Here is a 22,870-nt window from a genome sequence, read left to right on the forward strand (position 1 = left end):
TTGTAGCTTGCGTCCTTTTATTTAATCTGGTGAAAAAATAATGTTGCTAAGCCCAACTGTTTTCGCATAAAATGGGTGGGGCGTCGAGTTTGAATGACCCTGTACATCCTCCTATTTGCATCTCGATTTGGTCAGACGGCAACAATTATACTTATTAATTAATATATACAGAATATTGCAGCGATCTGACAAACGGATCCTACATAAATGTACCCTTGGAAATCAATCGCAAGACGTTCAACGTAAAATTTCACATTGTCAAACTTGAATCAAATTTACCATTCGACAGATTAATTGATAATGATTATCTTCAAGGCCAAATGGCTAATATCTCTTTCGAAAAACAAACCCTATCAATGCAAAGTTTACCATTTCCAATTCCTTTAGGAACCAACTCTAACTCATTCAACTCAGAAACCTACTATCTTAGTCCCAGATCTGAAACCATTATAGAAGTCGAAATAATCAATCAAAATATATCACAAGGTGTAAGTCCAGAAATCGAACTCTGCAATGGCGTATTTCTAGCAAAATCAGTCCTGAAAGTAGAAAACAATAAAAGCATCACAACAACATTAAATACGACGGACAAACATGTACGGATAAATTACATTAAATTATTATTAGAACTGTAGTATCGGGTTTTGATGCTATTTTAGATATAGGATGTTTATATCTTTTGAATGAAATCACAGGTCAGAGAGAAGGTTTATAAGTTTACGTTTATTAATACGGAATATGCAGAGAATGATAGAGTGACTTATGAATTTGATGAGCGCGGACACGACGTCTGCGTTGAAGTGGCCGACCGTACCCATAAAAAAACAAGGCAGAGAGGGAGAGTCCTCCATGTCTTGTCCATTCTTAAGTACTAATACTCATGGTGATAAACCATGGGCGTACCTTGGCTAGGGTGCCATCTGCACCATTTGCCGCATCAAACCGTGGTGTCTTAACCGGGAATTGGAACTGCAGCTGAGGGACCGACAAGGTCTATTGCGGGCAATTTCCAACATCGACAGGGCATGGCATGGGAAATTCTCATGTTCTAGCTAATGCCTACCAGTGCCGTGCCTCAGGGGGTATATCTATCTTAGAAGTAATGCCTACTGTCTAACCCTTATCGAACTTAAACAAATTAACGCATATTTACAAAAATGAATAGGCACGAAACTAAAGCGGAGGGTTAGTTACGTAACCCTACAGAACCTTTCGATGAAAACAACTCCTTTGTTTTAAATATTGACATAGATACCAAAGTTGAACAGAAAAAAAGAGAATGGATTAATTTACTAAAGGAAAATTTGCGGCTAAATCATTTGAATCCCGAGGAAAAGCTATTCATCTTAGAAATGTGCTCAGATTTCAATGATATATTTTATTTACCCAACGACAAATTAACAAGTACGAATACAGTTAAACACGGTATCATTGTCAGTAATCCAACACTCATACATTCGAAAATATATGTCAGAAAAGGAGAAACAGAATTGCTTCCAGAAGCCATGAGTCTCAAGTTAAACACTAGGAATAGTCACTCAATACTGCCAATTTATTAATAACAAATGTCACTGAGATTACATTAATTTATGTGTAAACGAATAACTATTGGTTACCCTATATTCTGATAAATGTCTTATGGCAATAATGTCTTTCACAAAAGGTAAACCGTATAATATCGAATTGAAGGATGAGAGACATGACAATCCAAGACCAGACCTTCTCCAACCCAACTCTCGATAATTACTGCCCTACCTCACCCAATATTCATTTCGTCCCCTGGCCCCGTTTTGCTCCCCTTGCGTGTTAAAAACAAGTGTGTCCCTTATTCCTGGAGTTCCTGGAAGTCATATCATAAAGAAAATGAATGCTTTAGTTTCGACAGAATAGCGAGAAAAACCAGAACCCCGATCGATTACATAGGGTCGTACCAATACATAGAGTCTGTCTGCTTAGGGGTATTCGCTAAATTTATGGTGGCGCCGACATACACATTATTTTGATAACTGGATATTGCTCAGAACCGCACTGGCTTATAAAACTGAAGAATATAACGAAAAAAATGGAGTGAGGTTATTTCCGTGTGGTTGAAAAGAGAATTCGGAAAAAACTGACTGGAAAATTCTTGAGACTTTATGGTTTCGACGGTGGTGGCGACCAAGTTCATAATTTTCAGCCTCTCTCCGCTTACGTACTCGCCAATTAGAACTGCCGTAGACCGATTCCCACGGTCCGGTGTGTCTGTTTTATACAAAATTATGGAAATACAAAACCTTAAAAGGTTTTTGCAATCATCATCTAGAATTAATGATTTTCGTGAGGCCTGGCCAATGTAACAAAGATTTCTCACTCCCTGAGACCATGTGCGAAATCTGCCTACAGTTTCTTCGCGGTGGCGTCCATACAGCTCTCAAGTCTCATAAACTAGATAAAAGTTGACAACCCACGCATATAACATAGAACAGGTGGGAATTGGGCAAGTCCACCGATATGTAGGCTTATGAGCAATTACCGTTGGTCGTTACACAAGGTGTAGCTCCAAATCCTGAAAAGATTAAAGCTATCTTTTCATACCCTACGCCAAAAACCCAAAAACAAATCAAACAATTTCTCAGTCTAATCGGTTATTATCGAAGGTTCATCAAAGATTTCTCCGCGATTGCAAAACTTCTTACCTTACTTCTCAAAAATAATATATCGTTCATATGGTCTCCTAAAACTCAAGAATCATTTGAGACCTTCAAAAAAATTCTGACTACTGAACCAATTCTGCAATATCCCGATTTCGAAAAAACCTTCCTACTCACGACTGACACTTCCGACTATGTCATAGGCGCTGTTCTCTCCCAAGGTGATATTGGAAAAGATCTTCCAATTGCGTATGCTTCTCGAACACTAAATAAGGCAGAAGTAAATTACAGCACTACGGAAAAAGAGGCACTCGCGATAATTTGGGCAACAAACCACTTTCGTCCCTATTTATATGGAAGAAAGTTTAAAAGTATAACAGTTCATCGCCCATTAACCTGGTTATTTAATTGCAAAAATCCATGCAGCCGCCCTCCACGATGGCGTCTTAAACTCTAAGAGTATGAATACGAAGTTATACCGGGTGGTCCATTTAACCTGACAAATCGGGATATCTCGAAAAATTACGCATCAGATTGAAAAAAGTTTCAAATGAAAGTATTTTGTCTCGAATGGATCCACGATATAACACTAACCATGACTTCCCAACTCTTTCACTTGGGGTTGGGGCGGGGGTAACTTTGAAATCTCAAATGGCAACCCTCATTTTTTATTGCAGATTTGAATTTTACGATAAAAATTACTTGGAGTTTGTCTGAAACTTTTTTTTCGATTCGCCACAGATGGTGCTGTAATCGGAAAAATTTGTTTTATTCTGATTCTGAAAGAAAGCATCATGTCTTTCATATTTTTAATGGAAACTTGTTGGTTTTTTTGGGTACCTCCGATAGTTTAAAGAAATAAAACTGTCTGTTTCCTATTAAAATTTTGTTTTAAAAACCTAAATATGGGATGAGAGATTGGGAGTTGAAAATTATCTTGCATCTTGACAAAAACTGAATTATTTCAAAAACTGCTAGAGTTGGATACCATAAACCTTAATACAACTTAATGTTATTTTAATGGTGGATTTCAAAAATTATGTAATATACAGGGGATTCCATTTTAAAAAATGCAACTTTGATCAATTACATGTGTTTGGGACACTCTGTATACTTTGAAAATAATTTTAAAATGTAGCTCTAGTTAGTCTATATACACCTCAAAAAAGAAACAGTTAAAAAATCTCTTGGCTTTGTCATGAAATTCCGAGGCGTTACTCGTGGCCTACCCTGTATATTGTATAGCGACGTCATTTGGTGTTGGTGCTGTTTTCTGTCGCGTTAGTTATATGAATTATATGAATTTAGACTTATAAGTTATTGATATTTATGTACCTATACTTTGAATCGTTTTATCCCAAATACTGAATTTGGTACGAATCTGATTCAACGTGGGTAGATACTTCGAGAAGTCCTCTACACAGTGTGCAAAAATGGTTAGTGTACCAAAATGCAAACTCCTCTAAAACCACCTAAGTATTTTTTTTGAGATTTCGGCCCTTTGGCATCAACTGATAAATCTGCAAGTATATGAAAATCAGAAGGTGCTTAGTGAAGGACGCACCATTTTGCCCCACGCTGTACGATGAATAGTTCCCGAGATATGGCGTTTTAAAGATTTCACCCTCAACTCCGCCCTACTCTTAAATGGTGAGACTTAGGAAGTTGAAATTTTATGTGGTAAGTCCTTTGAATGATTGGGACAATTGGTAAAAATTTGAAATCGATCGCCTGTGAGGGCCGAATTGACCCCTTAACCTTACACGGCCTTTAATCAGACATGTGATGACTTCATAAAATACCATTACGCAAAGAAAGATGTTTCGGATATTGAAATTATTAAAGACGACATATTCACTAAATTCCCCAACGCCTTGTTTTATTCTAAAGACTTGTCCTAATACGTACGAACGAGAAAATCTTTTATATTAAAAAATGTTGAAGACGAGAGAGTTTATTGATAACTACCGCTTTTGCTATTGTTCAAAAACTTAATATATCTAAATCTATGACATACACTAACTATTCTAAATATTTAAAAAATACAATAATAAATGGTGGTTTGCTAAAGCTTGAGATAAAACCATCTTACGAACTAAATACCTATAAACAAACTACCTGTTGACATTATTATAGATGAACCATTTACTAGTACGGGAGAATTAGGTAATTGAATTCCATCACTGACCTAAACAAGGTATGCCACAGACTTAAGCGAGAATAATACAAGTTATGAAAGCCTAAAATGCAGACATGATTTAGACATACTAACCGAAGACAGGAACATACACTGGTGGCCAAAAGTAGATTTACAAAAATACAATTTCCAAAAAAAGTGATATTATTTAAAATAATCATCGCAATATATTCAAGCAAATCTTCATAAATGTAAACAAATTTTCAGGTAACAAAAAACTATCTTCAGTTTTTCGATTAGGCTTCATATCAAATTATTATAAAAAAATATCAATTCTTGGTTTAGTTTTTGCGTGGCCAAAAATAGATTGACAAATACTAACGTTAATGTTATCAAGGTATTTTGAATTTAAATTTTAAGAAAGATACGTGCGTTTAACTCTTGGAGAAGTGCCTCGTGGAACTAAATTAACAATTGACTTGAAACGTCTAATTATTGACGATTACAATAACGGACTTAGACAAATTAAAATTGCTAAAAAATATTTTCTTAAAAGACGAACAGTGTATTGTGTACTAAAACAATTTAATAATAAAGGAAACTTATGTCCATCTAGAAAAACTGAAAGACCTTCGAAAGTGACCCATCGTATGAGAAGAAGAATTTTTAAGTTAGTGAAAATTAATCCATTTATTTCGTCAAGAAATTAAAGCAGAACTTGCTACGAATTGTGATGTTAATTTAAGCACACGGACTATCAGAAGAATTCTTCAAAACAGTGATTTTAAAACAAGAACCCCGGCCAAAATACCGCTACTAACAAAAAAACAGAGAAAAGGAAGATTGGAATTTGTCAAAAATTATAGACATTGGATAAACGAATGGCGACGCGTCATATTAGGTCGTGTAGTATGAAATGAGTAGATTATCGAAATGCCACATTCAACTGCGAATAACTTCACTCTAAATCTACATTTGGACTTGACTTTTTTATGTGGAAAAGGCACATTCTTCCTCTTTCGATCAGAGTTTAAAGTGTTAAAAATTATTGAAAACTTTTATTTTTATAAAAATTTTTGTGCAGCCATGCAAAATAGTGAAATTCGTGTGTTAATGAAATATGAGTTCCACCGTGGAACCACAACAGCTCAGACGGCTCGCAATATTAATGATATGTCTGGTACTGAAGTCACTTCACAGCAAACAGTATCTCGTTGGTTCATGAAATTTCGTTCTGGCAATTTTGACCTAGCAAATGAACCACGTGGACGACCTGAAACTCAAGTGGATAACGATCATCTGAAAGCCGTGGTGGAAGCGAATCCACGTCAAAGTGCGTTGGAATTTTCGTTAATATTCAGTGTAACCAAAAAAACAATATTGACTCATTTGGCTGAAATTGGTAAGGTGAAGAAGCTGGACAAGCGGGTACCGCATGAGTTGAGCGACATACAGAAAAAACGACGTCTCAAAGCTTGTGTTTCTTTGTTGTGCCGGTATAATAACGATCCATTTTTGAATCGGATTGTTACTTGTGATGAGAAATGGATTGTATATGACAATACCAGATGTTCATCGCAGTGGTTGGATCAAGATGAACCACCAAAACATTGTGCGAAAAAAAATCTTCATCAAAAGAAGATTATGGTCTCCGTTTGGTGGTCCAACGCAGGTGTCATCCATCACATCTTCATGAAACCTGGTGAATCGATTACGGCTGATGTCTACTGCCGACAACTGACCGAAATGATGAGGCAACTGACGGTTAAGCAGCCAAGATTAGTCAATCGAGGCGCACCGCTATTGTTACACGACAACGCTCGGCCACACACCGCACAAGTCACCTTGGCCAAGCTACAGGAGTTGGAATTGGAAACTCTTCGTCATCCACCGTATTCACCCGACTTAGCACCCACTGATTACCACTTCTTTCAAAATTTGGATAACTTCTTTGTAGGGAAAACATTCAACTCCGACGAGGCTGTCAAAGCTGCTTTCCACGAGTTTATCGACTCCCGGCCTGCAGGCTTTTACAGCAGGGGAATCAATGAACTTCCCGTTAAATGGCAGAAGTGTATTGATAATGGTGGTGCATATTTCGATTGACAATAAAAACATTTCATATGAAAAAGAAATGACTAAAGTTTCAATTCAATTCTACTCATTTCATACTACACGACCTAATATTTAGTGATGAATCGAAATTCAACTTGATAAATTCCGATGGCAAACAGTATGTCAGACGTCCTGATGGTCACAGACTCGATCCCAATTATACTATTATATTAAAACTGTTAAACATGGTGGCGGTTCCATAATGGTATGGGGCTGCTTTTCACATTTTGGAATGGGGCCGCTTTTTAAAATCGAAGGCAAGATGAACCGTTTCGATTTCTTAAATATTTTGGCAACTCAAATGGAACCATATGCTGAAAGAACTATGCCTCTAAAGCATTGGTTCCAACAAGACAATGACCCTAAGCATACCTCAAAAGTAGTTCAGCAGTGGCTTAGAGACAACAAAATCCTATTACATGGCCTGCACAGTCACCCGATTTTAACCCGATAGAAAATATTTGGGGGTATTTGAAACATAAAATCAGCGATAAAAAATTTAAAATTGGAAATGAATTGTTTGATACTTTGCAAAAATTGTGGGACGAAATTGATTTACAATTTATTGAAAAATTGATAGTATCTATGCCTAAACGTATACAGGAAGTAAAAAAAACAATGGCTATTTAATAGATTATTAATAAAACTTTAGGATAGTTAACCTAATTGTAATGTGCCCTTAGGCTACGCCTATAGATTTCTACTGCCTTAGTGGTATGTCCAGGATGGCCATATGTCGGGAACCCATTATCTTCCAATAAGGGTTACCCTTCATAAAAACTTTCACTCCTCTTCCTCGTCAAGACAAAAGACTAAAGTATCCTCATTTTTGCCAAAATCAGACTACAGCTGCAACACCCTTGTAAATTATCTTTTCTTACCATTGTCTTGACCTTACGGGTTAAGAATTTGGAAAGATACCATCTGTGGGTTATGTTGCCTATTGCCTAAAACCGGAGTACGCCTATGGGTACTGACCCCCATGTTTAGTAGTTAAGATACCCCGAACCTTGTACTACTCTCTATTCTATACTATTCTATTTTCCTAATAATAACGATACGACTGATATAGCTCAACGCTCCCGAAATCTTGAAAATCCTGCATCCTTAACTCTTGACTCTCTCCATTTTAAATGCCAATTAAAGCCTAAGATCTTTAGTTTTGTAACGATTCAGTGTTGTGTGTGTCATAACGAGTGGAATAAAATCTACTAAAGTGTTCCCGAGTTTTGTTTCGCGAGTTCCATTACATAATTATACCAAAAAATGTTTATGACAATTTTTTATTGAATTTTACATTTTGTCAATCTACTTTTGGCCAACATCATTAAATATATCATTGTTTTTTTTGTTTTATTTTTCTTTATTCAATTTCATGTCATTTGACAAAAAGTATTTCCGAAATGTTTGAGGTCAATTAAAATTATACAGTCAATTGAGGAGATTGAAATGACTTTTATATCCCCAAAACATTAGATTTATTCAATAACTACCATTTGTAAATCAACTTTTGGCCACCGGTGTATATGATACACTACATCTGAAAAACGTGTCCAATGAAGAAACTTTTTTAATGATCTCCAAACTCAATCATTTCGATAAACTAGAATACTCAAATACAGGGTGTCACAAATTAGTAGGCCAATTCGCTAACCACAGATTATTTGAGCGAAAATAAGTCGACTTTCGACGTGTTTAATTTTTTAAATTAAATATTCTTTTATCTTAATTTTTTCATTCTTGTAAAATTTTGATTTACTGCTTACTTTCGAAGATATTCCAGCATGTTGCCTCTCAATACGTGGTAATGTGGTGGAGCACCATTCAACTGAAACCACATATTTTGACGCACATTTAAGGGCAAATGCTCAGGGTTGAATCGCCAGCAGGTAATGCAGTTCCTTACAACGGCCCCAATCTAATTGCGCGCCGCGACAACTCAGTATTTTTCCCTTAGGGATGCGAGCAATAGCTGAGGGCCGGCATGCATCAATCTTTTATGCTCACGCTCGCACAACATCCGCGTCAAACGATGTTTTGGAGACAAAAGCATGGGATGTTTCTTATCAAATTGATAAGGCGAGTTTCGCAACCTTCCCCCTACCCTCATTATGCCCTCACCATCTAGAAAGGGACTCAAACTTAATAACCTATCCTTAGGGTGCAAGGCGACACCCCTGCTGAGGCAATCGAGCTCGACTGCCAAACTACTTCTTTGCGCAGTCTTGACCAACATTTTAATTGCCTCATTTATTTCCGAACTAGATAATGGGGTGCTGACGATGACCCCTTTCGATAGCCTTAATCGACAATTACCAACGAATCGAAGGACGTATGCTACGATGCGACTCAATCGATTGAAATCAGAGTAGCGCTCGAAGAAGTAGTCCCCTATGGCGACAAAAACAACAACTCTCTTTGGAACGCAAACCTTGGGCACCTCCTTAGGTCCTTCAGACGCACTGGGCCGTTGACTTTCCCTGGACTGAAGAAAGGAAGGGTCATGCCACCAAAGACTAGACTCCATGAGTTCACTGGGAAAGACCCCCCTCGATACCAAGTCGGCCGAATTTTCCCTAGTGGGGACGTGACGCCACTCACAATCCATCGTAAGCGATTGGATTTGTGATACCCGCGCGCTTACGAAGCGCTACCTTTAGGCTGCTGGGAGACATTTTTAGCCAACTCAAGACGATGGTTGAGTCTGACCAGCACACCTGCCTAACAAATTGCAATCTAGAGGACGCCCTTACCTTGCTTATAAGTTTGGCCATGACCAATGCACCGCATAGCTCCAAACGAGGGATAGTCAGGGATTTCAAAGGACTCACCCTGCTATTGACGCATAATAACCTCACGGTTATATCGCCGTTTCTATCGATAGATCTGATGTAGACAGCTCCACCATAAGCTTCCTCACTAGCATCAAAAAAACCGTGCAACTCATTGGAACATAGCATCTACGCATGCAATGTGGCGATCAATGTGAGTTCCATTGAGGTTTGGCAACTCACTCCGGAATTTTGTCCAGGCTTTATGCAAATGGGCAGGGACTGACTCATCCCACGATAACCCTTCTTGCCAAAGCCTTTGAATTAGGATTTTCGCGATAATTACAGACGGAGATAGAAGACCCAAGGGGTCGAAGACTTGCGATATACCTGACAAGATGGTGCGCTTTGTTACTTTCACGTTCGTGTCAAAGGCCTGAATTTTGTAAGATAAAACATCTGACGAACAATGCCAGGTTAAACCCAAAATCTTAGCCCTGTCGTCCCCATGAAAATCTAGCACCTGAAAATCCTCGTTTCCTTGACTCACCGCACGCAGTATAGCGGGTTCGTTGGAAAGCCATTTCCGTAATTTGAACCCACCCCCTGCCAATGCAGCGGAAACTCTATAACACATTCTAATTCCTTTCTCAACCGAATCTATTGAGTGAAGGAAGTCGTCAACATAGAATGACGATTTTATTACCGAGAATACATCAAGTTCACTCTCCTGTGCTACTTGATGTAGACACCTTACGGCTAAAAAGCTGGCACTAGCTTGTCCGTATGTGACGGTGTTCAACTCAAAAACCTCGATAGGATCTGAGGGCGATTACCTCCAAAATATCCGTTACAACGAATGTTGTGTAGGCTCCACAAATATTTGCCTATACATCTTGGCGATATCCGCCAAAATCACAAATCGGAACTCGCGAAAACGAATCAAAATGTCAAATAAGTCTGATTGGATCACGGGACCGACCATTTGCAAATCGTTCAGGGATTTCCCTGTTGAAGACGGCATATTACAATCAAATACGACCCTCAATTTAGTGGTGCAACTTTCTGCTTTAATAACAAGGTGATGAGGCATATAGTAGGAGACACGATCATCCTCATCAATCACCCTAGTCATGTGTCCAAGACTCGAATATTCACACATGATTCTACAATATTCTTCCCTCAAAGCTGGATCCCGGCTGAGCTTACGTTCTAGCGAAAGGAACCTTTGGAGAGCTTTCGTTTTGAATTCCCCAAGTCAGCGACGGGATGCTTAAAAGGGATGGCAACCACGAAACGGCCGTCGACCGAACGCCTATGCGTTCTTTGGAAATGCTCCTCACATTCGAGCTCCTCAGCCGACCAGGCCTTGGTCTCAGAGAAATTATCTTCGACCTCCCAAAATTTTCTCAAGTCAAAATCAATGTTTGGGCCACTTGGCCGCGAATTTGTACTCAAATTGCAAATGGAGTTGATGGTACCGGGATTCGCCATTGATCCGGAGACAATCCATCCGAATCTGGTTTTCTGCGGGATGGGATTGTGCGGTCCAAGACTAATTTGACCGACACACAACAACCCACAAAACAGTTGGCTGCCAATTAAAAGATCTATAGGGCCAGGTTTGCTAAATTCCGGATCTGCCAACGTGATGTTGGATGGAATATTTAGCCGACTAATATCCACAGGAGCACCAGGAATGAAGCCGGTGAACCTGAGCAAAACTAGACACTTTAAAGAAGCCTTATAGCCGCTGTGTCGCGCACACACCTCTATGTGGCAACAGTGTTTTACCTCTAACGCCTTTGATCCCAATCCCCCGACTATTACTTCGAAATCACCCAATTTTGTCTTCAGCCTCTTGCATAATGAAGAGGTAATGAAGTTTGACTGACTTTCTGAATCTAAAAGTGCGCGCTCCTTTAAGCGCTTACCCTCGGCACTGACAACGTCAACTAGAACTGTGGATAGGAAGACATGATTCTCCGAACTAAGTGACGACAACGAAACCTGATGCTCCAAACTCTCCACTGGTTTGGGGGCATCTTCTTGCACCTTGACGGGTTCAAAGTGCAACAAGGTGTGGTGTTTAGCCTGGCACTTGCTGCAATTCCTCAAGCGACAATCCTTTACAGAGTGACCAGGCTTCAAGCAATTGAAACACACCTTGAGTTGCTTGACCTTGCCGAATCGTTCGTTGGGGGACATAGCCAAAAAACTTGGGCACTTAGCTAATGAGTGTTTCGCTTTACACACTCCACAAGAAATATCGCTCCCAACGAAGGTATTGGCATTCGTCTTATTAGGTTTGAGTCCTACATTTCTTTCTGGTTTATTATTGCCCCTCTGACGATCGATAGCTTCGAGCATGTCCGCCCTGGCGCTCAAAAACTCTCTCAAAGAGTCCCATGAGGGAACCTCTTTGTGGGTGCTCTTCGCCTCCTCCCATTGCTTTTCCGTCATGGGGTCCAGCTTTGTGCTTATGAGATAGGCTACCAGAACACCCCACTGTTCGGGTTTTTGACCCAGAGCGGTCAGCGCAATTAAGCTCTTACTTACGCTGTCAATCAAACTCCTCAATTTAGGAGCCGATTCTCTGTGCATCGATTCCACCTCAACCAGCGTTTTTAAATGGATGTGCACGAGCACCCGCTTATTATCATATCGCTCACTCAAGGTTGCCCAGGCGATATCATAGTTGCCCTCTGATAATTCAAGAGTTCCCAGAACACGAGACGCTACGTCACGCAGCGACGCCCGCAAGTAATGAAACTTTTGAATATGACTCAGCCTATCGTTGTTATGTATTAGACTAAGGTATAGATCTCTGAACCCAAGACAATCTCTGAAATCGCCAGAGAAAGTTGGCAACGAGATAACCGACAATTTGACGTTGTCTAAAGGGCTGGGAGATTCCGCCCCCTGAGAGATGCCGCCTGCAGTGAACATATCGACCCTACTGAATTTTTGCAATAAACCCTTTCTTCTGGCCTTAAGCTCAAAGTATCTATTCTCAAAGTCGTCCCGCTCAGCTAATTGATTGTCCTAATCGTCAGTATGCAGCTCCAACTCACTTTGGATGGTTCCAAACCTCTCGAAAGTACCTTCTAATTTGTCTAGTCTCTCGATTATCTCCCCTATTTTTTCGGCACCTAGACCGCCTCTTACATCTAACCTTTCGAGAAATTTGCTGAACATAGTGAGTTGGGCTTTGCACGTTCTCCTAGCCACGTTTAACCCTTTTAGCTCCACAGCAGATGCCATGATCACAAAATTTCAATACATGCGTCTACCAGTTACTATCTGCTCTAATACAGGAGCTCACAACAACGGCACGTAATTTGTAGCCACGCCAAGATTTGTAATATGCGGCTACAAGTCACTGTGTGTGCTAAGGTAAAAGTTAAGCAGTACGGCATGCAATTTGTAACCACGCCAAGTCTTTATAGAATATGCGGTTACAAAACGCCAACTTTACGATACGAATGATCTAATTACTAGCAAGTAGCACAAACGGAAGTAATAAGGTTCAAAGGCAATAGGACAAGAACTTACCCACTTCCCAAACAAAACTCCCTGGCTGCCACGATAATCCGGATTCACCAAGCTTTTCTTCTTACTTAGCCTCAGACGAACAGCGATTTTGTTTTGTTGTTCTGGCACGTGAAGCAACTTCTACCACGCCTACAGAGCAACTTCTTGGTTTTGCACGTGAACAACTTCTATCACGACACAAACACCGACCGAATGATTCTCCACAAGCCCGAATGCGGCTCGAAGGACCAAAATGTTAAGGGTGTTCCTTCGATAAATGAAACACGACAAAGACAATTTGTTTTATGTAAAATGGACTGTATTAACTTTGCACTTATATCAAAAGAATGAAAGAATCTTGGTCTAAGTAAAGAAGAGGGAGAATGGTTATTGGGCGGGTTACACAATATGATTCGGATCACATCCCGACACCGACGCAGCTTTCATCCGACCGGACAAAAGGAAGAGCAGAGAAGAGAGGAGAAAATTGCTCCGATTATCCCTTAAGTACTAACCCCGAAGAATTCCAACCAGGGGCGCACCACCACCAAGAACCATTGTAAGCTATGGCTACATCGAATCCCATAACTCGTGGCCATCTGGGGAATATCTATACTAGTTGCTTTTCTGGAAATATCGCGGGTCCAACAAATTGACCATCAAAGCAATAGTCCCTATAGAGAAAGCTTCTTTCGACTAGTAGCACATTCCCCAACAAAAGCGTACCCTTAGCTTTGGCCTGATGGACCATGTGGTCTGGCACCCAGATGGTATTCTCCGAATAAGTATCGCAGTACATGGGGCGTAACTTAAGGGAATAAATGACAATATACAATAAACCTAACATTAACAACAATAAAAAAATAAATAGAAACAAAAGCTATTAACTTAGAGTCCCTAATAATGTTTGAATTTGACTCTTCGCTTTATTAGAAGCTCGGAAGATCATGTTTATGTAGTTCTAAGTAGGTAACAAAGCCATTTTAGATTTTACCATTTAAATAATTTAAACAATTATCTATAGGCAATAAAAAAATTTAGTACATTTTTGTGATTAAAAGGCTTGGTGTTCTTCTACCCTCCAACAATTGTGAAAGAGCACGGTTAAATTAAAAAATATTAAAAACTGAATTATCAGGAAAACTGTAACGCTTGGTATATAGGTCTGTTTGGTTAAATCGATTCAGAATCACGTAATCTATCACCCCCTAAAATTATTGTATCGACTTGCCGGAAACCCTGTATATTGATAATGTCATTAGATAGGCTCATTTGGACTACATGACTCATGTACAAATATCTTTCTATTTGTGATATTTCTGTCTTACACGATCACGAAAACATTATATATTTCATTAAAATACCTTTAACTCACGAAGGGTTATTTAAGCTCTACAATTTAATTCCACTCCCTATAAAACACCAAAGGTCCACCTTATATTCCTACATAGATCCTTTTTACCACTTTTTACTACTTAGTACGACAAAAACATATTACAGTCGACTGAGAGATTTATCAAATTGTAAAAAGATATCTGAGGAGGACTACATCTGTTCGAAAGCATCCATACGCTTATTACTAGAAAGACCAGTGTGTGAAACAATACTTTGGACTCAAACCACCATTGATAAACTACCAGAAGACTGTTCGGTACTACACATTCACGCCGAAATGGAAATTTGGCATCCTTTATCGCCAAATAATTGGTTATATGCCATTTCAAAGAACATCAGTGCTTCAATCAGTTGTAATAAATCAAACTCCAATATTATGGACTTTGAACTCCTGGGCATCGGAATCTTTCATATGAAAACTTCTTGCAAGTATTACACCTTTTCGACAGTGCTATATTCCACCTCAAACCAAACAGCAAACTATACAAATTTCATTCCGAAATTCGACTTAACCAAAGACGATTGCTGTATCTACTCCAAAGAACCACCAATGTCAAAACCAGTGAAAATGACAACCCTCCACCTGAATAATTTGAATTTGAACGACCTTCGTCATTCCCAGCAAAAATTGGATCAATTTAACAAATTCTTAATAGAGGAATTCCAAGAATCATGTTTAGTGACATCTTGGTCCTCAATCATAATTGCCATCGTCATAGTTTTCACCCTAACTTTCCTATTGTTGTTTTGTTGCTGTAATTGTCGCTGGCTACCCGAAGTAGGTAAATATTTTCCCAAACGACCACACTATTGTGGAATTCCCAGTGTATGCATAACAAACCACAATGAAAGATTTCAGATCAACTCGAGGCAATTGGATCAAATGGTACTTCAATCTCTTCACCACACCCCAAATCAGGATGAAGTCAATGAACATCGCCAGGACACTTTCTCGCGTCACGCTTCCCTTCGATCATTAGCTGATAATCCTGAAACATATACACGAAGAACCGCTAGTGAAAGACGAATAAAAACGTGAACTGTTGGTATATCATATCTGTATTAATTCTAAGATAAGTTTAAGTGTATAATTCATTGTTAATCATATTGAATAGTGTAACTAAGTTCATACTAGAAGAAAAATTAGCCTAGTAGCCGTAGATTTAAATTCATTAGGAAATTTTGATTGTCTAATTAAGAAACCCTATTAAAATTCTTATTGGGGGAGGAGTTACATACCTTCTTATCCTCAAATCCAGTATCTGTCATATAACTTATTATCCCAGATAACATGAAACTTTCCCAATAATATGGGGTTATCATAGGAATAATTCAGAGCAATTGGACTATTACCAGACCGCCCTTTCATCTATACATGAACAATTAACTGCGACCAAAGTATCAAGTCCCCGGGGGTTTGCCCTTAGCAGTGTAATTTAGATAAGTTGTCCTACACACATATAAGTAGTTTTCAGCACCAAAAATGAATGATTATCATTTTTTCCTCAGACAGAGTGCATAGTGTCAGAAGCTCTTAAATTCCTTCAAAATAATCCAGAGCAAAGGTATAGAACCTTAGTAATAAAATAAAGAGTTTATAGTGAGTTAACGAGTCGTCTCAATCCTGACAAATCTACATTGTGGTGTCGACCACTTATAAAATACCGGCTGGTGTCACAACACAGTGGACTCTTCGAAAGAAATTATTAGAATTGAAGATTCAAAGCGACACCTTGATAATTTAACACTTCGACATTTTTTACGAATTAACATCAGATTTATTAGCAGCAGGAGTAAAATTAGAGGGAGCAGATAAAGGTGTCCCATCTATTGCTAACTCTTCCAAAGCCATAGGACGGTGTAATAACCGCCATAGAGACATTATCTGAAGATAATTTGACTTTAGCCTTTATGAAAATGAGGCTCTTAGATCACGAAGACAAAATATTGAATGTTAATGGGGATACTAGTGAAAAATTCTGAATGTTGCTATTCAGGATAAAATAAGGAGGAACTTTCATCCAAAGAAAACACAATACCAAGGAAGATACAAAAACCTAAATAATCTTTCGAAGAGTAAATGTCATCATTGTGGCCGAAAAGGTCACATTAAGAAGAACTGATTCCATTATAAAAGAACCTTGAAACAACAAAATATGGAAAGAAATAGAACAGTTCAAAACATACAATTATCACAGTTGTCTGAAAACAATCAGAATTTCTCGGGAATACCAAATGTCGGTAATAAACTATAACGAAGGGGTATCATAACCCTGGAAACTTTCACATAATTGTGTCCCTTGAAATAGTTTATTGCCGATAGAAAAGGGATTTGCACTGTAAGGATTTTCCAAGAATCCCACTGCAGTACATCTGTGATGTTGGTTGCAATTAGCCATAGTCGTAGAAAACGTTGTAAACCCTGGTGATTTCAAAAAACTCGACTAGCGACAAACAAAGGACCAATCCCTGGTACCGCGGAGGACGTCCAATTCCAGTAATTCAATAAAGGATCGTTTCCGTGGGACCAGGGAAGAGTAGTGGGAACTGACTGTTGAGGCTTCCACCCATTTTTTAGTTCAGTTCACACTAGACCTCATGAGAGATTAAAAAGTCGAAAAACATCAAATCTTGCCCTTGAAATCATCAGGCACCAATCACTTGTCAACACCTTTAAGCTAAGAACTTTGTTAATATAAAAATTCAAAAAGTCAATCAAGCAATTCAGTACAACTCAGTTTCTTTCGGTCTGACAAAAACGAGAGTGGTCCTTCGGAAACAAAAGGTTTAGAACCAGCCGCGGAAGCAGAACCCACTAACTACTACATTGTACAGGGGAATTACATAATTCCCTCCGAGACAACAGTTATCGGCATTAAGTGGGGAAACTTCAACTAGTTTTACGTTCATGGCCGGAGATGTTAAGAATCAGGATAAAAATAAAGATAAAATTATATTCCTACTAGACTCTGGGGCATCCGATCATCTTGTCAACAGAGACGATTTGTTTGACAGTTTCATCAAGCTACAAGAACCTATAAAAATCTCTGTAGCCAAAAATGAAACCTACAAACATGCAACAAAAAGGGATACGATTCAAGTGACCAGTAACATAGGAATTCAAGGTCTTCTGGAAAATGTGTTTTACTGTCCAGATGTCCCGTACAATTTACTCTCCGTGCGCAGAATGCAAAAATCCGGAATGACTATCATTTTTAACCCTGAGGGTGTGACCATAAACAAAGGCGGTAAGACCATAACGAGGGGTAAGTCTTTGAACAATTTAATTGGCCTTGAATTTATGGTTAACATGAATGTAGTAAATACTATTACTCAAACAATTAGTAGTCCAAAACTACATAATTACAAATTGTGGTATAAACGTTTAGGTCATATCGGGAAATATAAATTTTTAGAGTTGAAAAAGACACAAATGATCGAAGATAAGTGCCAAATCGATCAAGTCATACCAGATAACAAAAGTTTATGTGAAGCGTGCATAAGTGGCAAACAAGTACGTTTACCATTCCAAAAGGCCAAAGACAAAAGTTATGTAAAACGACCATTGTTTATATTACATACGGACGTCTGTGGTCCTATCACTCCTCCAATGGTTAATGATAAAAATTGTTAACAGTACTGTAAACGGTTTTCCCTCCGATCGTTCTGATTTTTTAATATGTTATCCTACAGGTCATTTCCAACAACTATTCTAAAGGGACAAGGGCGCGCAAATGCCTTTCACACTTTTTTTTAGGTTGAACATTTTTCCAAATCCAACTGTCTTACGGGATCGTGGAGCGAATAGGGGTGCTGGGTGGGGTAAACTGCTTCACTATGGGTATGTAATATTTTGTTGTTGCTTTCAAGATCTGAAACGTTGTTAATAATTACCTCACTCAGCACTCCAATTCTCTCCATGAATCCTGAAAGACACTTCACTTAATCGACTAAAATACTAGCGTGGTCTCTGCGCAAGAAAGATACACAAAAATTTTACAATTTTATTTTAATTACAATCGCAATTGAAAAAAAATATAAATTATGATCAAAATAAGTAAATGAAAAACATATTGCTTGATAAGAATTGAAACTAAATGAAATAAATTTCCTTTACTGAGGTGATCCGAACTAACCTGAACTAAATGAAATAAATTTCCTTACTGAGGTGGATGTAACTTTGCAATTTTAATAGAGAAATAATGAATGTCGCCTAATAAAGGAAATGACCGTTTAAACAAAAATTCTGCTAGATATTTAACAAAATGGGGCTCTTTTCTTCCATATCTGAGAATTCCACTACGGATATCTCTCCATATACGCTCTACATTCTGAGTGTGAATTTGCACATCATTAGAATCAACATACTGAAGGGAGTGATTAATTTGCAAGTGCTGATATTCTTCATTTTTTAAAACATCATATGCTCTCCAACAATCCGATACAATAGTGGTTCCAGGATGTATCCATTCTTTAATAATTTAGAGCAAAGTTTGTGAGGTCCGATTTTCAACTGGAACTAGAAAAACTCTCTTAGTATCTTTTTCGAACCCACCAAAGATCCATTTTCCTTTAATCCTGCGACCTCTATTGAATTTTCGCTTCCCAAACTTTCCTTCATCTATTTCCACAATTTTTCCAACTCCACCAATTTTTTTCTGAATTTTTAAGTACTCACTGAATACACACTTCTTTGCAATATGATGACCACTTTACAGCAGTATTGGAATTGCATTTAAGCTCTTTCATTATAAATTGTTGTCAAGGAAATCCTAATCGTAACTACAAAACAGTGAAATACTTTATATTCTCCAACGATAATTTCGACATTTGAAACCACGTTCCTCTTTTTAAGCATTTTTTTTGAAGGCACACTTCTTAACTTTTTTACTTTTCTTGTATTTTCGGCCACAAATAAACAATAAACTATTTATGTTAATTTCTCATCGATTTTTACAAGTTTTGCAATAGCTATATTTCACTAACAGTCCATGATTTATTAAAAAATCCACGAATTGCCTTCTATCACTTGACATTACGATAAAATCTTTTCACGATAATTCACAACTGTTACAAACCATCTTTCCCTTCAAACTAGTCCAAAATATCAAAACAAATATCGAAACAAAACGTTTTTATGTGAGACGTGAATGCTGGGAGAATCAAGCAATGTTGTCGAATTGATAAATTCAAAAATGATTATTTGGATGAAAAATGGAAAAGTGTTACCTTACCTTACCTCACCTTACCTTATCTTACCTTACCTTACTCCACCCAGCACCCCTATTCGCTCCACGATCCCGTGAGACAGTTGGATTTGGAAAAATGTTCAACCTAAAAAAAAAGTGTGAAAGAGGCATTTGCGCGTCCTTGTCCCTATAGAAAAGTTGTTCAAAATGACCTTTAGAATAACATATTTAAAAATCAGAATGATCGGAGCAAAAACCGTTTACGGTATAATTACCAAATTATTTTGTTTTTATTATTGACCAATATACACATTATTGTGCTACATACAGTTAGGTGCAGAACTGAGTCAATACTTAGAAAATTCGTATTAATGGTGGCATAAACAAAATATCTAACAAGTATTCAAAGGAAGGCTTTTATTCTCAAAAAGTACATTAACATTAACATTAAAACCATACAAAACATTTGCCGAAAATAAATGGGGTACATCAAATAATCCTAAATAACATTGGTTCAGTTTTGCTTCACTAATATTAACATTGAACACTTTGGTCGACATTGACACTAATATTTGGTCCAGAGACCTTTAGCTTTTTTAACAGCTAGTAGACGTCTTGGTATGCTTTTTGTTAGTGTTTCACAGAAATCAGGTGGAAGTTGGTCCCATACTTCTTCTATTCTCTCCCATAAAACTTTAAGTGAAGATGGTGGCGAATCGTAGTCGTTGACCAGATGATATTTCACGTAAGCTCATAGATTCTCAATGGGATTTAGGTCGGGACTTTGTGCCGGCCACTGCAAAACCTGAAATTTTTAGGTACCCAACCATTCCTTCACAGATTTTGCGGTATGCTTGGGGTCGTTGTCTTGTTGGAAAATTACTTTGCTAGTGGGATAAGGCATATTATTAACAGTATTTATTAGGTGATCATTTAAAATGGCTTTATAGATGTGCTGGTTCATTATCCCATCTATTTTCTTCAATGGTCCAACCCCATATCCCGACATACAGCCCCAAGCTTTAATATTTCCTCCCCCATGTTTCACCGTCAGAATGAAATCTTTTAGTTTCATGGATTCTCCCTCTCGTTTCCAGCTCCAATGTCGACCATCTGTTGCATATCTGTTAACTTTAGTTTCATCAGACCAAATAACCTTCATCCAATCCTTCTCGGTCCGTGCCTCATATCTTTTTACAAAATCTAGTCGTGCCCTAATATTCTTCTTAGAAAGTAGGGGTTTCTTCTTCTTCTCCACAGCAACAAATTTGGACTGATGTAAAGCTCGTTGGACTGTCCATTTGCTCACCGATTTCCCAGTATCCCCTCGCAGCAACACGGCTGCTTTGGAGGCCGAAGAGGCTTCACCACTGCCCAAATATCTAATTACTCTTCTAGTATCTTGCGCAGACATCTTTTTTGGTTGGCCACATTTATTTATTTTTAAGGAAATTTTTCACTTATTTTTTACCCTTTGTACTGTGGATTGACTTATATTTAATTGAAATGCGATTTCCCGTGTGGATCCACTTTCATCAATCAGTGATTTTTCAATTAATTTTCTTTGAAACTATGAAATCGGCTTCATTGTTTAAAGATTTTGAATTATGATGTTTATTAACGGAGGATATGCGATTAAATGGTATATATTAGTGTCAATGTCGACCAAAGTGTTCAATGCTAATATTAGTGGAGCAAAACTGAACCAATGTTATTTAGGATTATTTGATGTACCCCATTTATTTTCGGCAAATGTTTTGTATGGTTTTAATGTTAATGTTAATGTACTTTTTGAAAATAAAAGCCTTCCTTTGAATACTTGTTAGATATTTTGTTTATGCCACCATTAATACGAATTTTCTAAGTATTGACTCAGTTCTGCACCTAACTGTATTTGATTATAAGAAAATCAGATGTATTCTCAATGTTTCGAGACTATGTTGCAAAAAGTGAAGCACATTTTAATTTAAAATTGACCAATTTATATAGTGACAATGGAAGGGAATATCTGTCCCTTGAAATGAAAGAATATTGTGTATGTTAGATTTGCGGTTCAACGGTGGAGAGAAACGACACAATTTTCTCTCAAAGCACTTTTATATTTTTCGTGATCCAAAAATGGAATCCCAATACAATCCGGTATCCATACACAGAACACATCCCCTCTCCGTGAGAGAACCGATAGGATGGAAAGGCTGTCCACCCTTTTTCCCACGGGTACCAAACCCCTAAAAGTCATTCTCACCTATGCTAAAGGAATTTATAAACAACCCTCTCTTCCCACGCTCATCTGGGGAAGAACTTGGTACCAAAAGCCTGTGCCACTTTCAGATAATGCCAATTAATGATCATAACATAAACAAGAAATGTGAGGGGATTCATGACAGATCTTTCACCATTTTCTTGCACTTATCTTGGGAGGAATTTGGAACCAGAACCCCCTAACGTTTTTAGATAATTGATTAATAGTTTTAACATGGACAAGGAATGCTCACATGTATAACTTAGTGCTGTAAAAAAATAACATTTATTTCTCATCGGATGGATTACAGCGGAGTGGTCATTTTGGGTCTCACTTGAATATTTTTTTGTTAATGCCCATCGAATCATCTACGAATTAGTGGTTTCATAGGTCGCTAATTGAATTGTTTACAATTAGCTTGTGGTCTAATCAAGTTACGATAATGAACAGTTATGCAGGGTGTGGCCCAAGGAATTTTTATGTTCACAGATATATAGATTTCTCTATTTATGATTTTGACATGGAATTTTCCCGTAATGAACTGGGTGGACTGATAACAACCTTCGCTACGATCACCTTACGTCTGTCCTGGCCCACTCAACGTAAAACTCACGTTACACCTTTCTCTAGTACTCTAGTACAGTCAGGCTAGCTCGGGTAAGTATGTCCAGGTTGCTAGCCAACTTGACTACCTCCCTGAGTGGTGTTCTGTGTTGGTCTTCCATTTCAGATGTCGAACAAATCGACCATCTATTTGATAATTATTATCTAACAGAACATGTTTCACGGTCTCCTCCTCTTTCTCCTCAAGATTCAGCGAGCATTTCGGGTTCTCAGGAATCCCCATTTCGTGTAAG

The 22,870-nt window shown here is 38.1% G+C and overlaps 1 protein-coding gene across 1 annotated transcript; it reads right to left on the minus strand.

Moving 5' to 3' along the window:
- Positions 1 to 8,821: 8,821 nt before the first annotated feature.
- Positions 8,822 to 12,917, minus strand: LOC136346723 (uncharacterized). The gene is made up of 7 exons (XM_066296087.1): positions 12,728 to 12,917; positions 10,880 to 12,685; positions 10,044 to 10,475; positions 9,897 to 9,970; positions 9,636 to 9,842; positions 9,199 to 9,367; positions 8,822 to 9,006 (listed from the first exon to the last, which is right to left on the minus strand). Exons 1-7 carry the CDS (start codon positions 12,915 to 12,917, stop codon positions 8,822 to 8,824), a joined length of 3,063 nt encoding a protein of 1,020 aa, XP_066152184.1.
- Positions 12,918 to 22,870: the final 9,953 nt, after the last annotated feature.

This window comes from Euwallacea fornicatus, chromosome 24, assembly GCF_040115645.1.
Source record: "Euwallacea fornicatus isolate EFF26 chromosome 24, ASM4011564v1, whole genome shotgun sequence".
NCBI classification, from domain to species: Eukaryota; Metazoa; Arthropoda; class Insecta; order Coleoptera; family Curculionidae; genus Euwallacea; species Euwallacea fornicatus.

Bases quoted from the DNA above. Each gene is read 5' to 3' on its own strand.
- LOC136346723 (XM_066296087.1), bottom strand. From the start codon at position 12,917: ATGGCATCTGCTGTGGAGCTAAAAGGGTTAAACGTGGCTAGGAGAACG. The intron at 9,368-9,635 runs GTAAGGGCGTCC...TCCTTTCTTCAG, and splicing joins TGGCCAAACTTATAAGCAAG to TCCAGGGAAAGTCAACGGCC. The intron at 9,007-9,198 runs GTAATTGTCGAT...GTCCCTTTCTAG, and splicing joins ATACGTCCTTCGATTCGTTG to ATGGTGAGGGCATAATGAGG.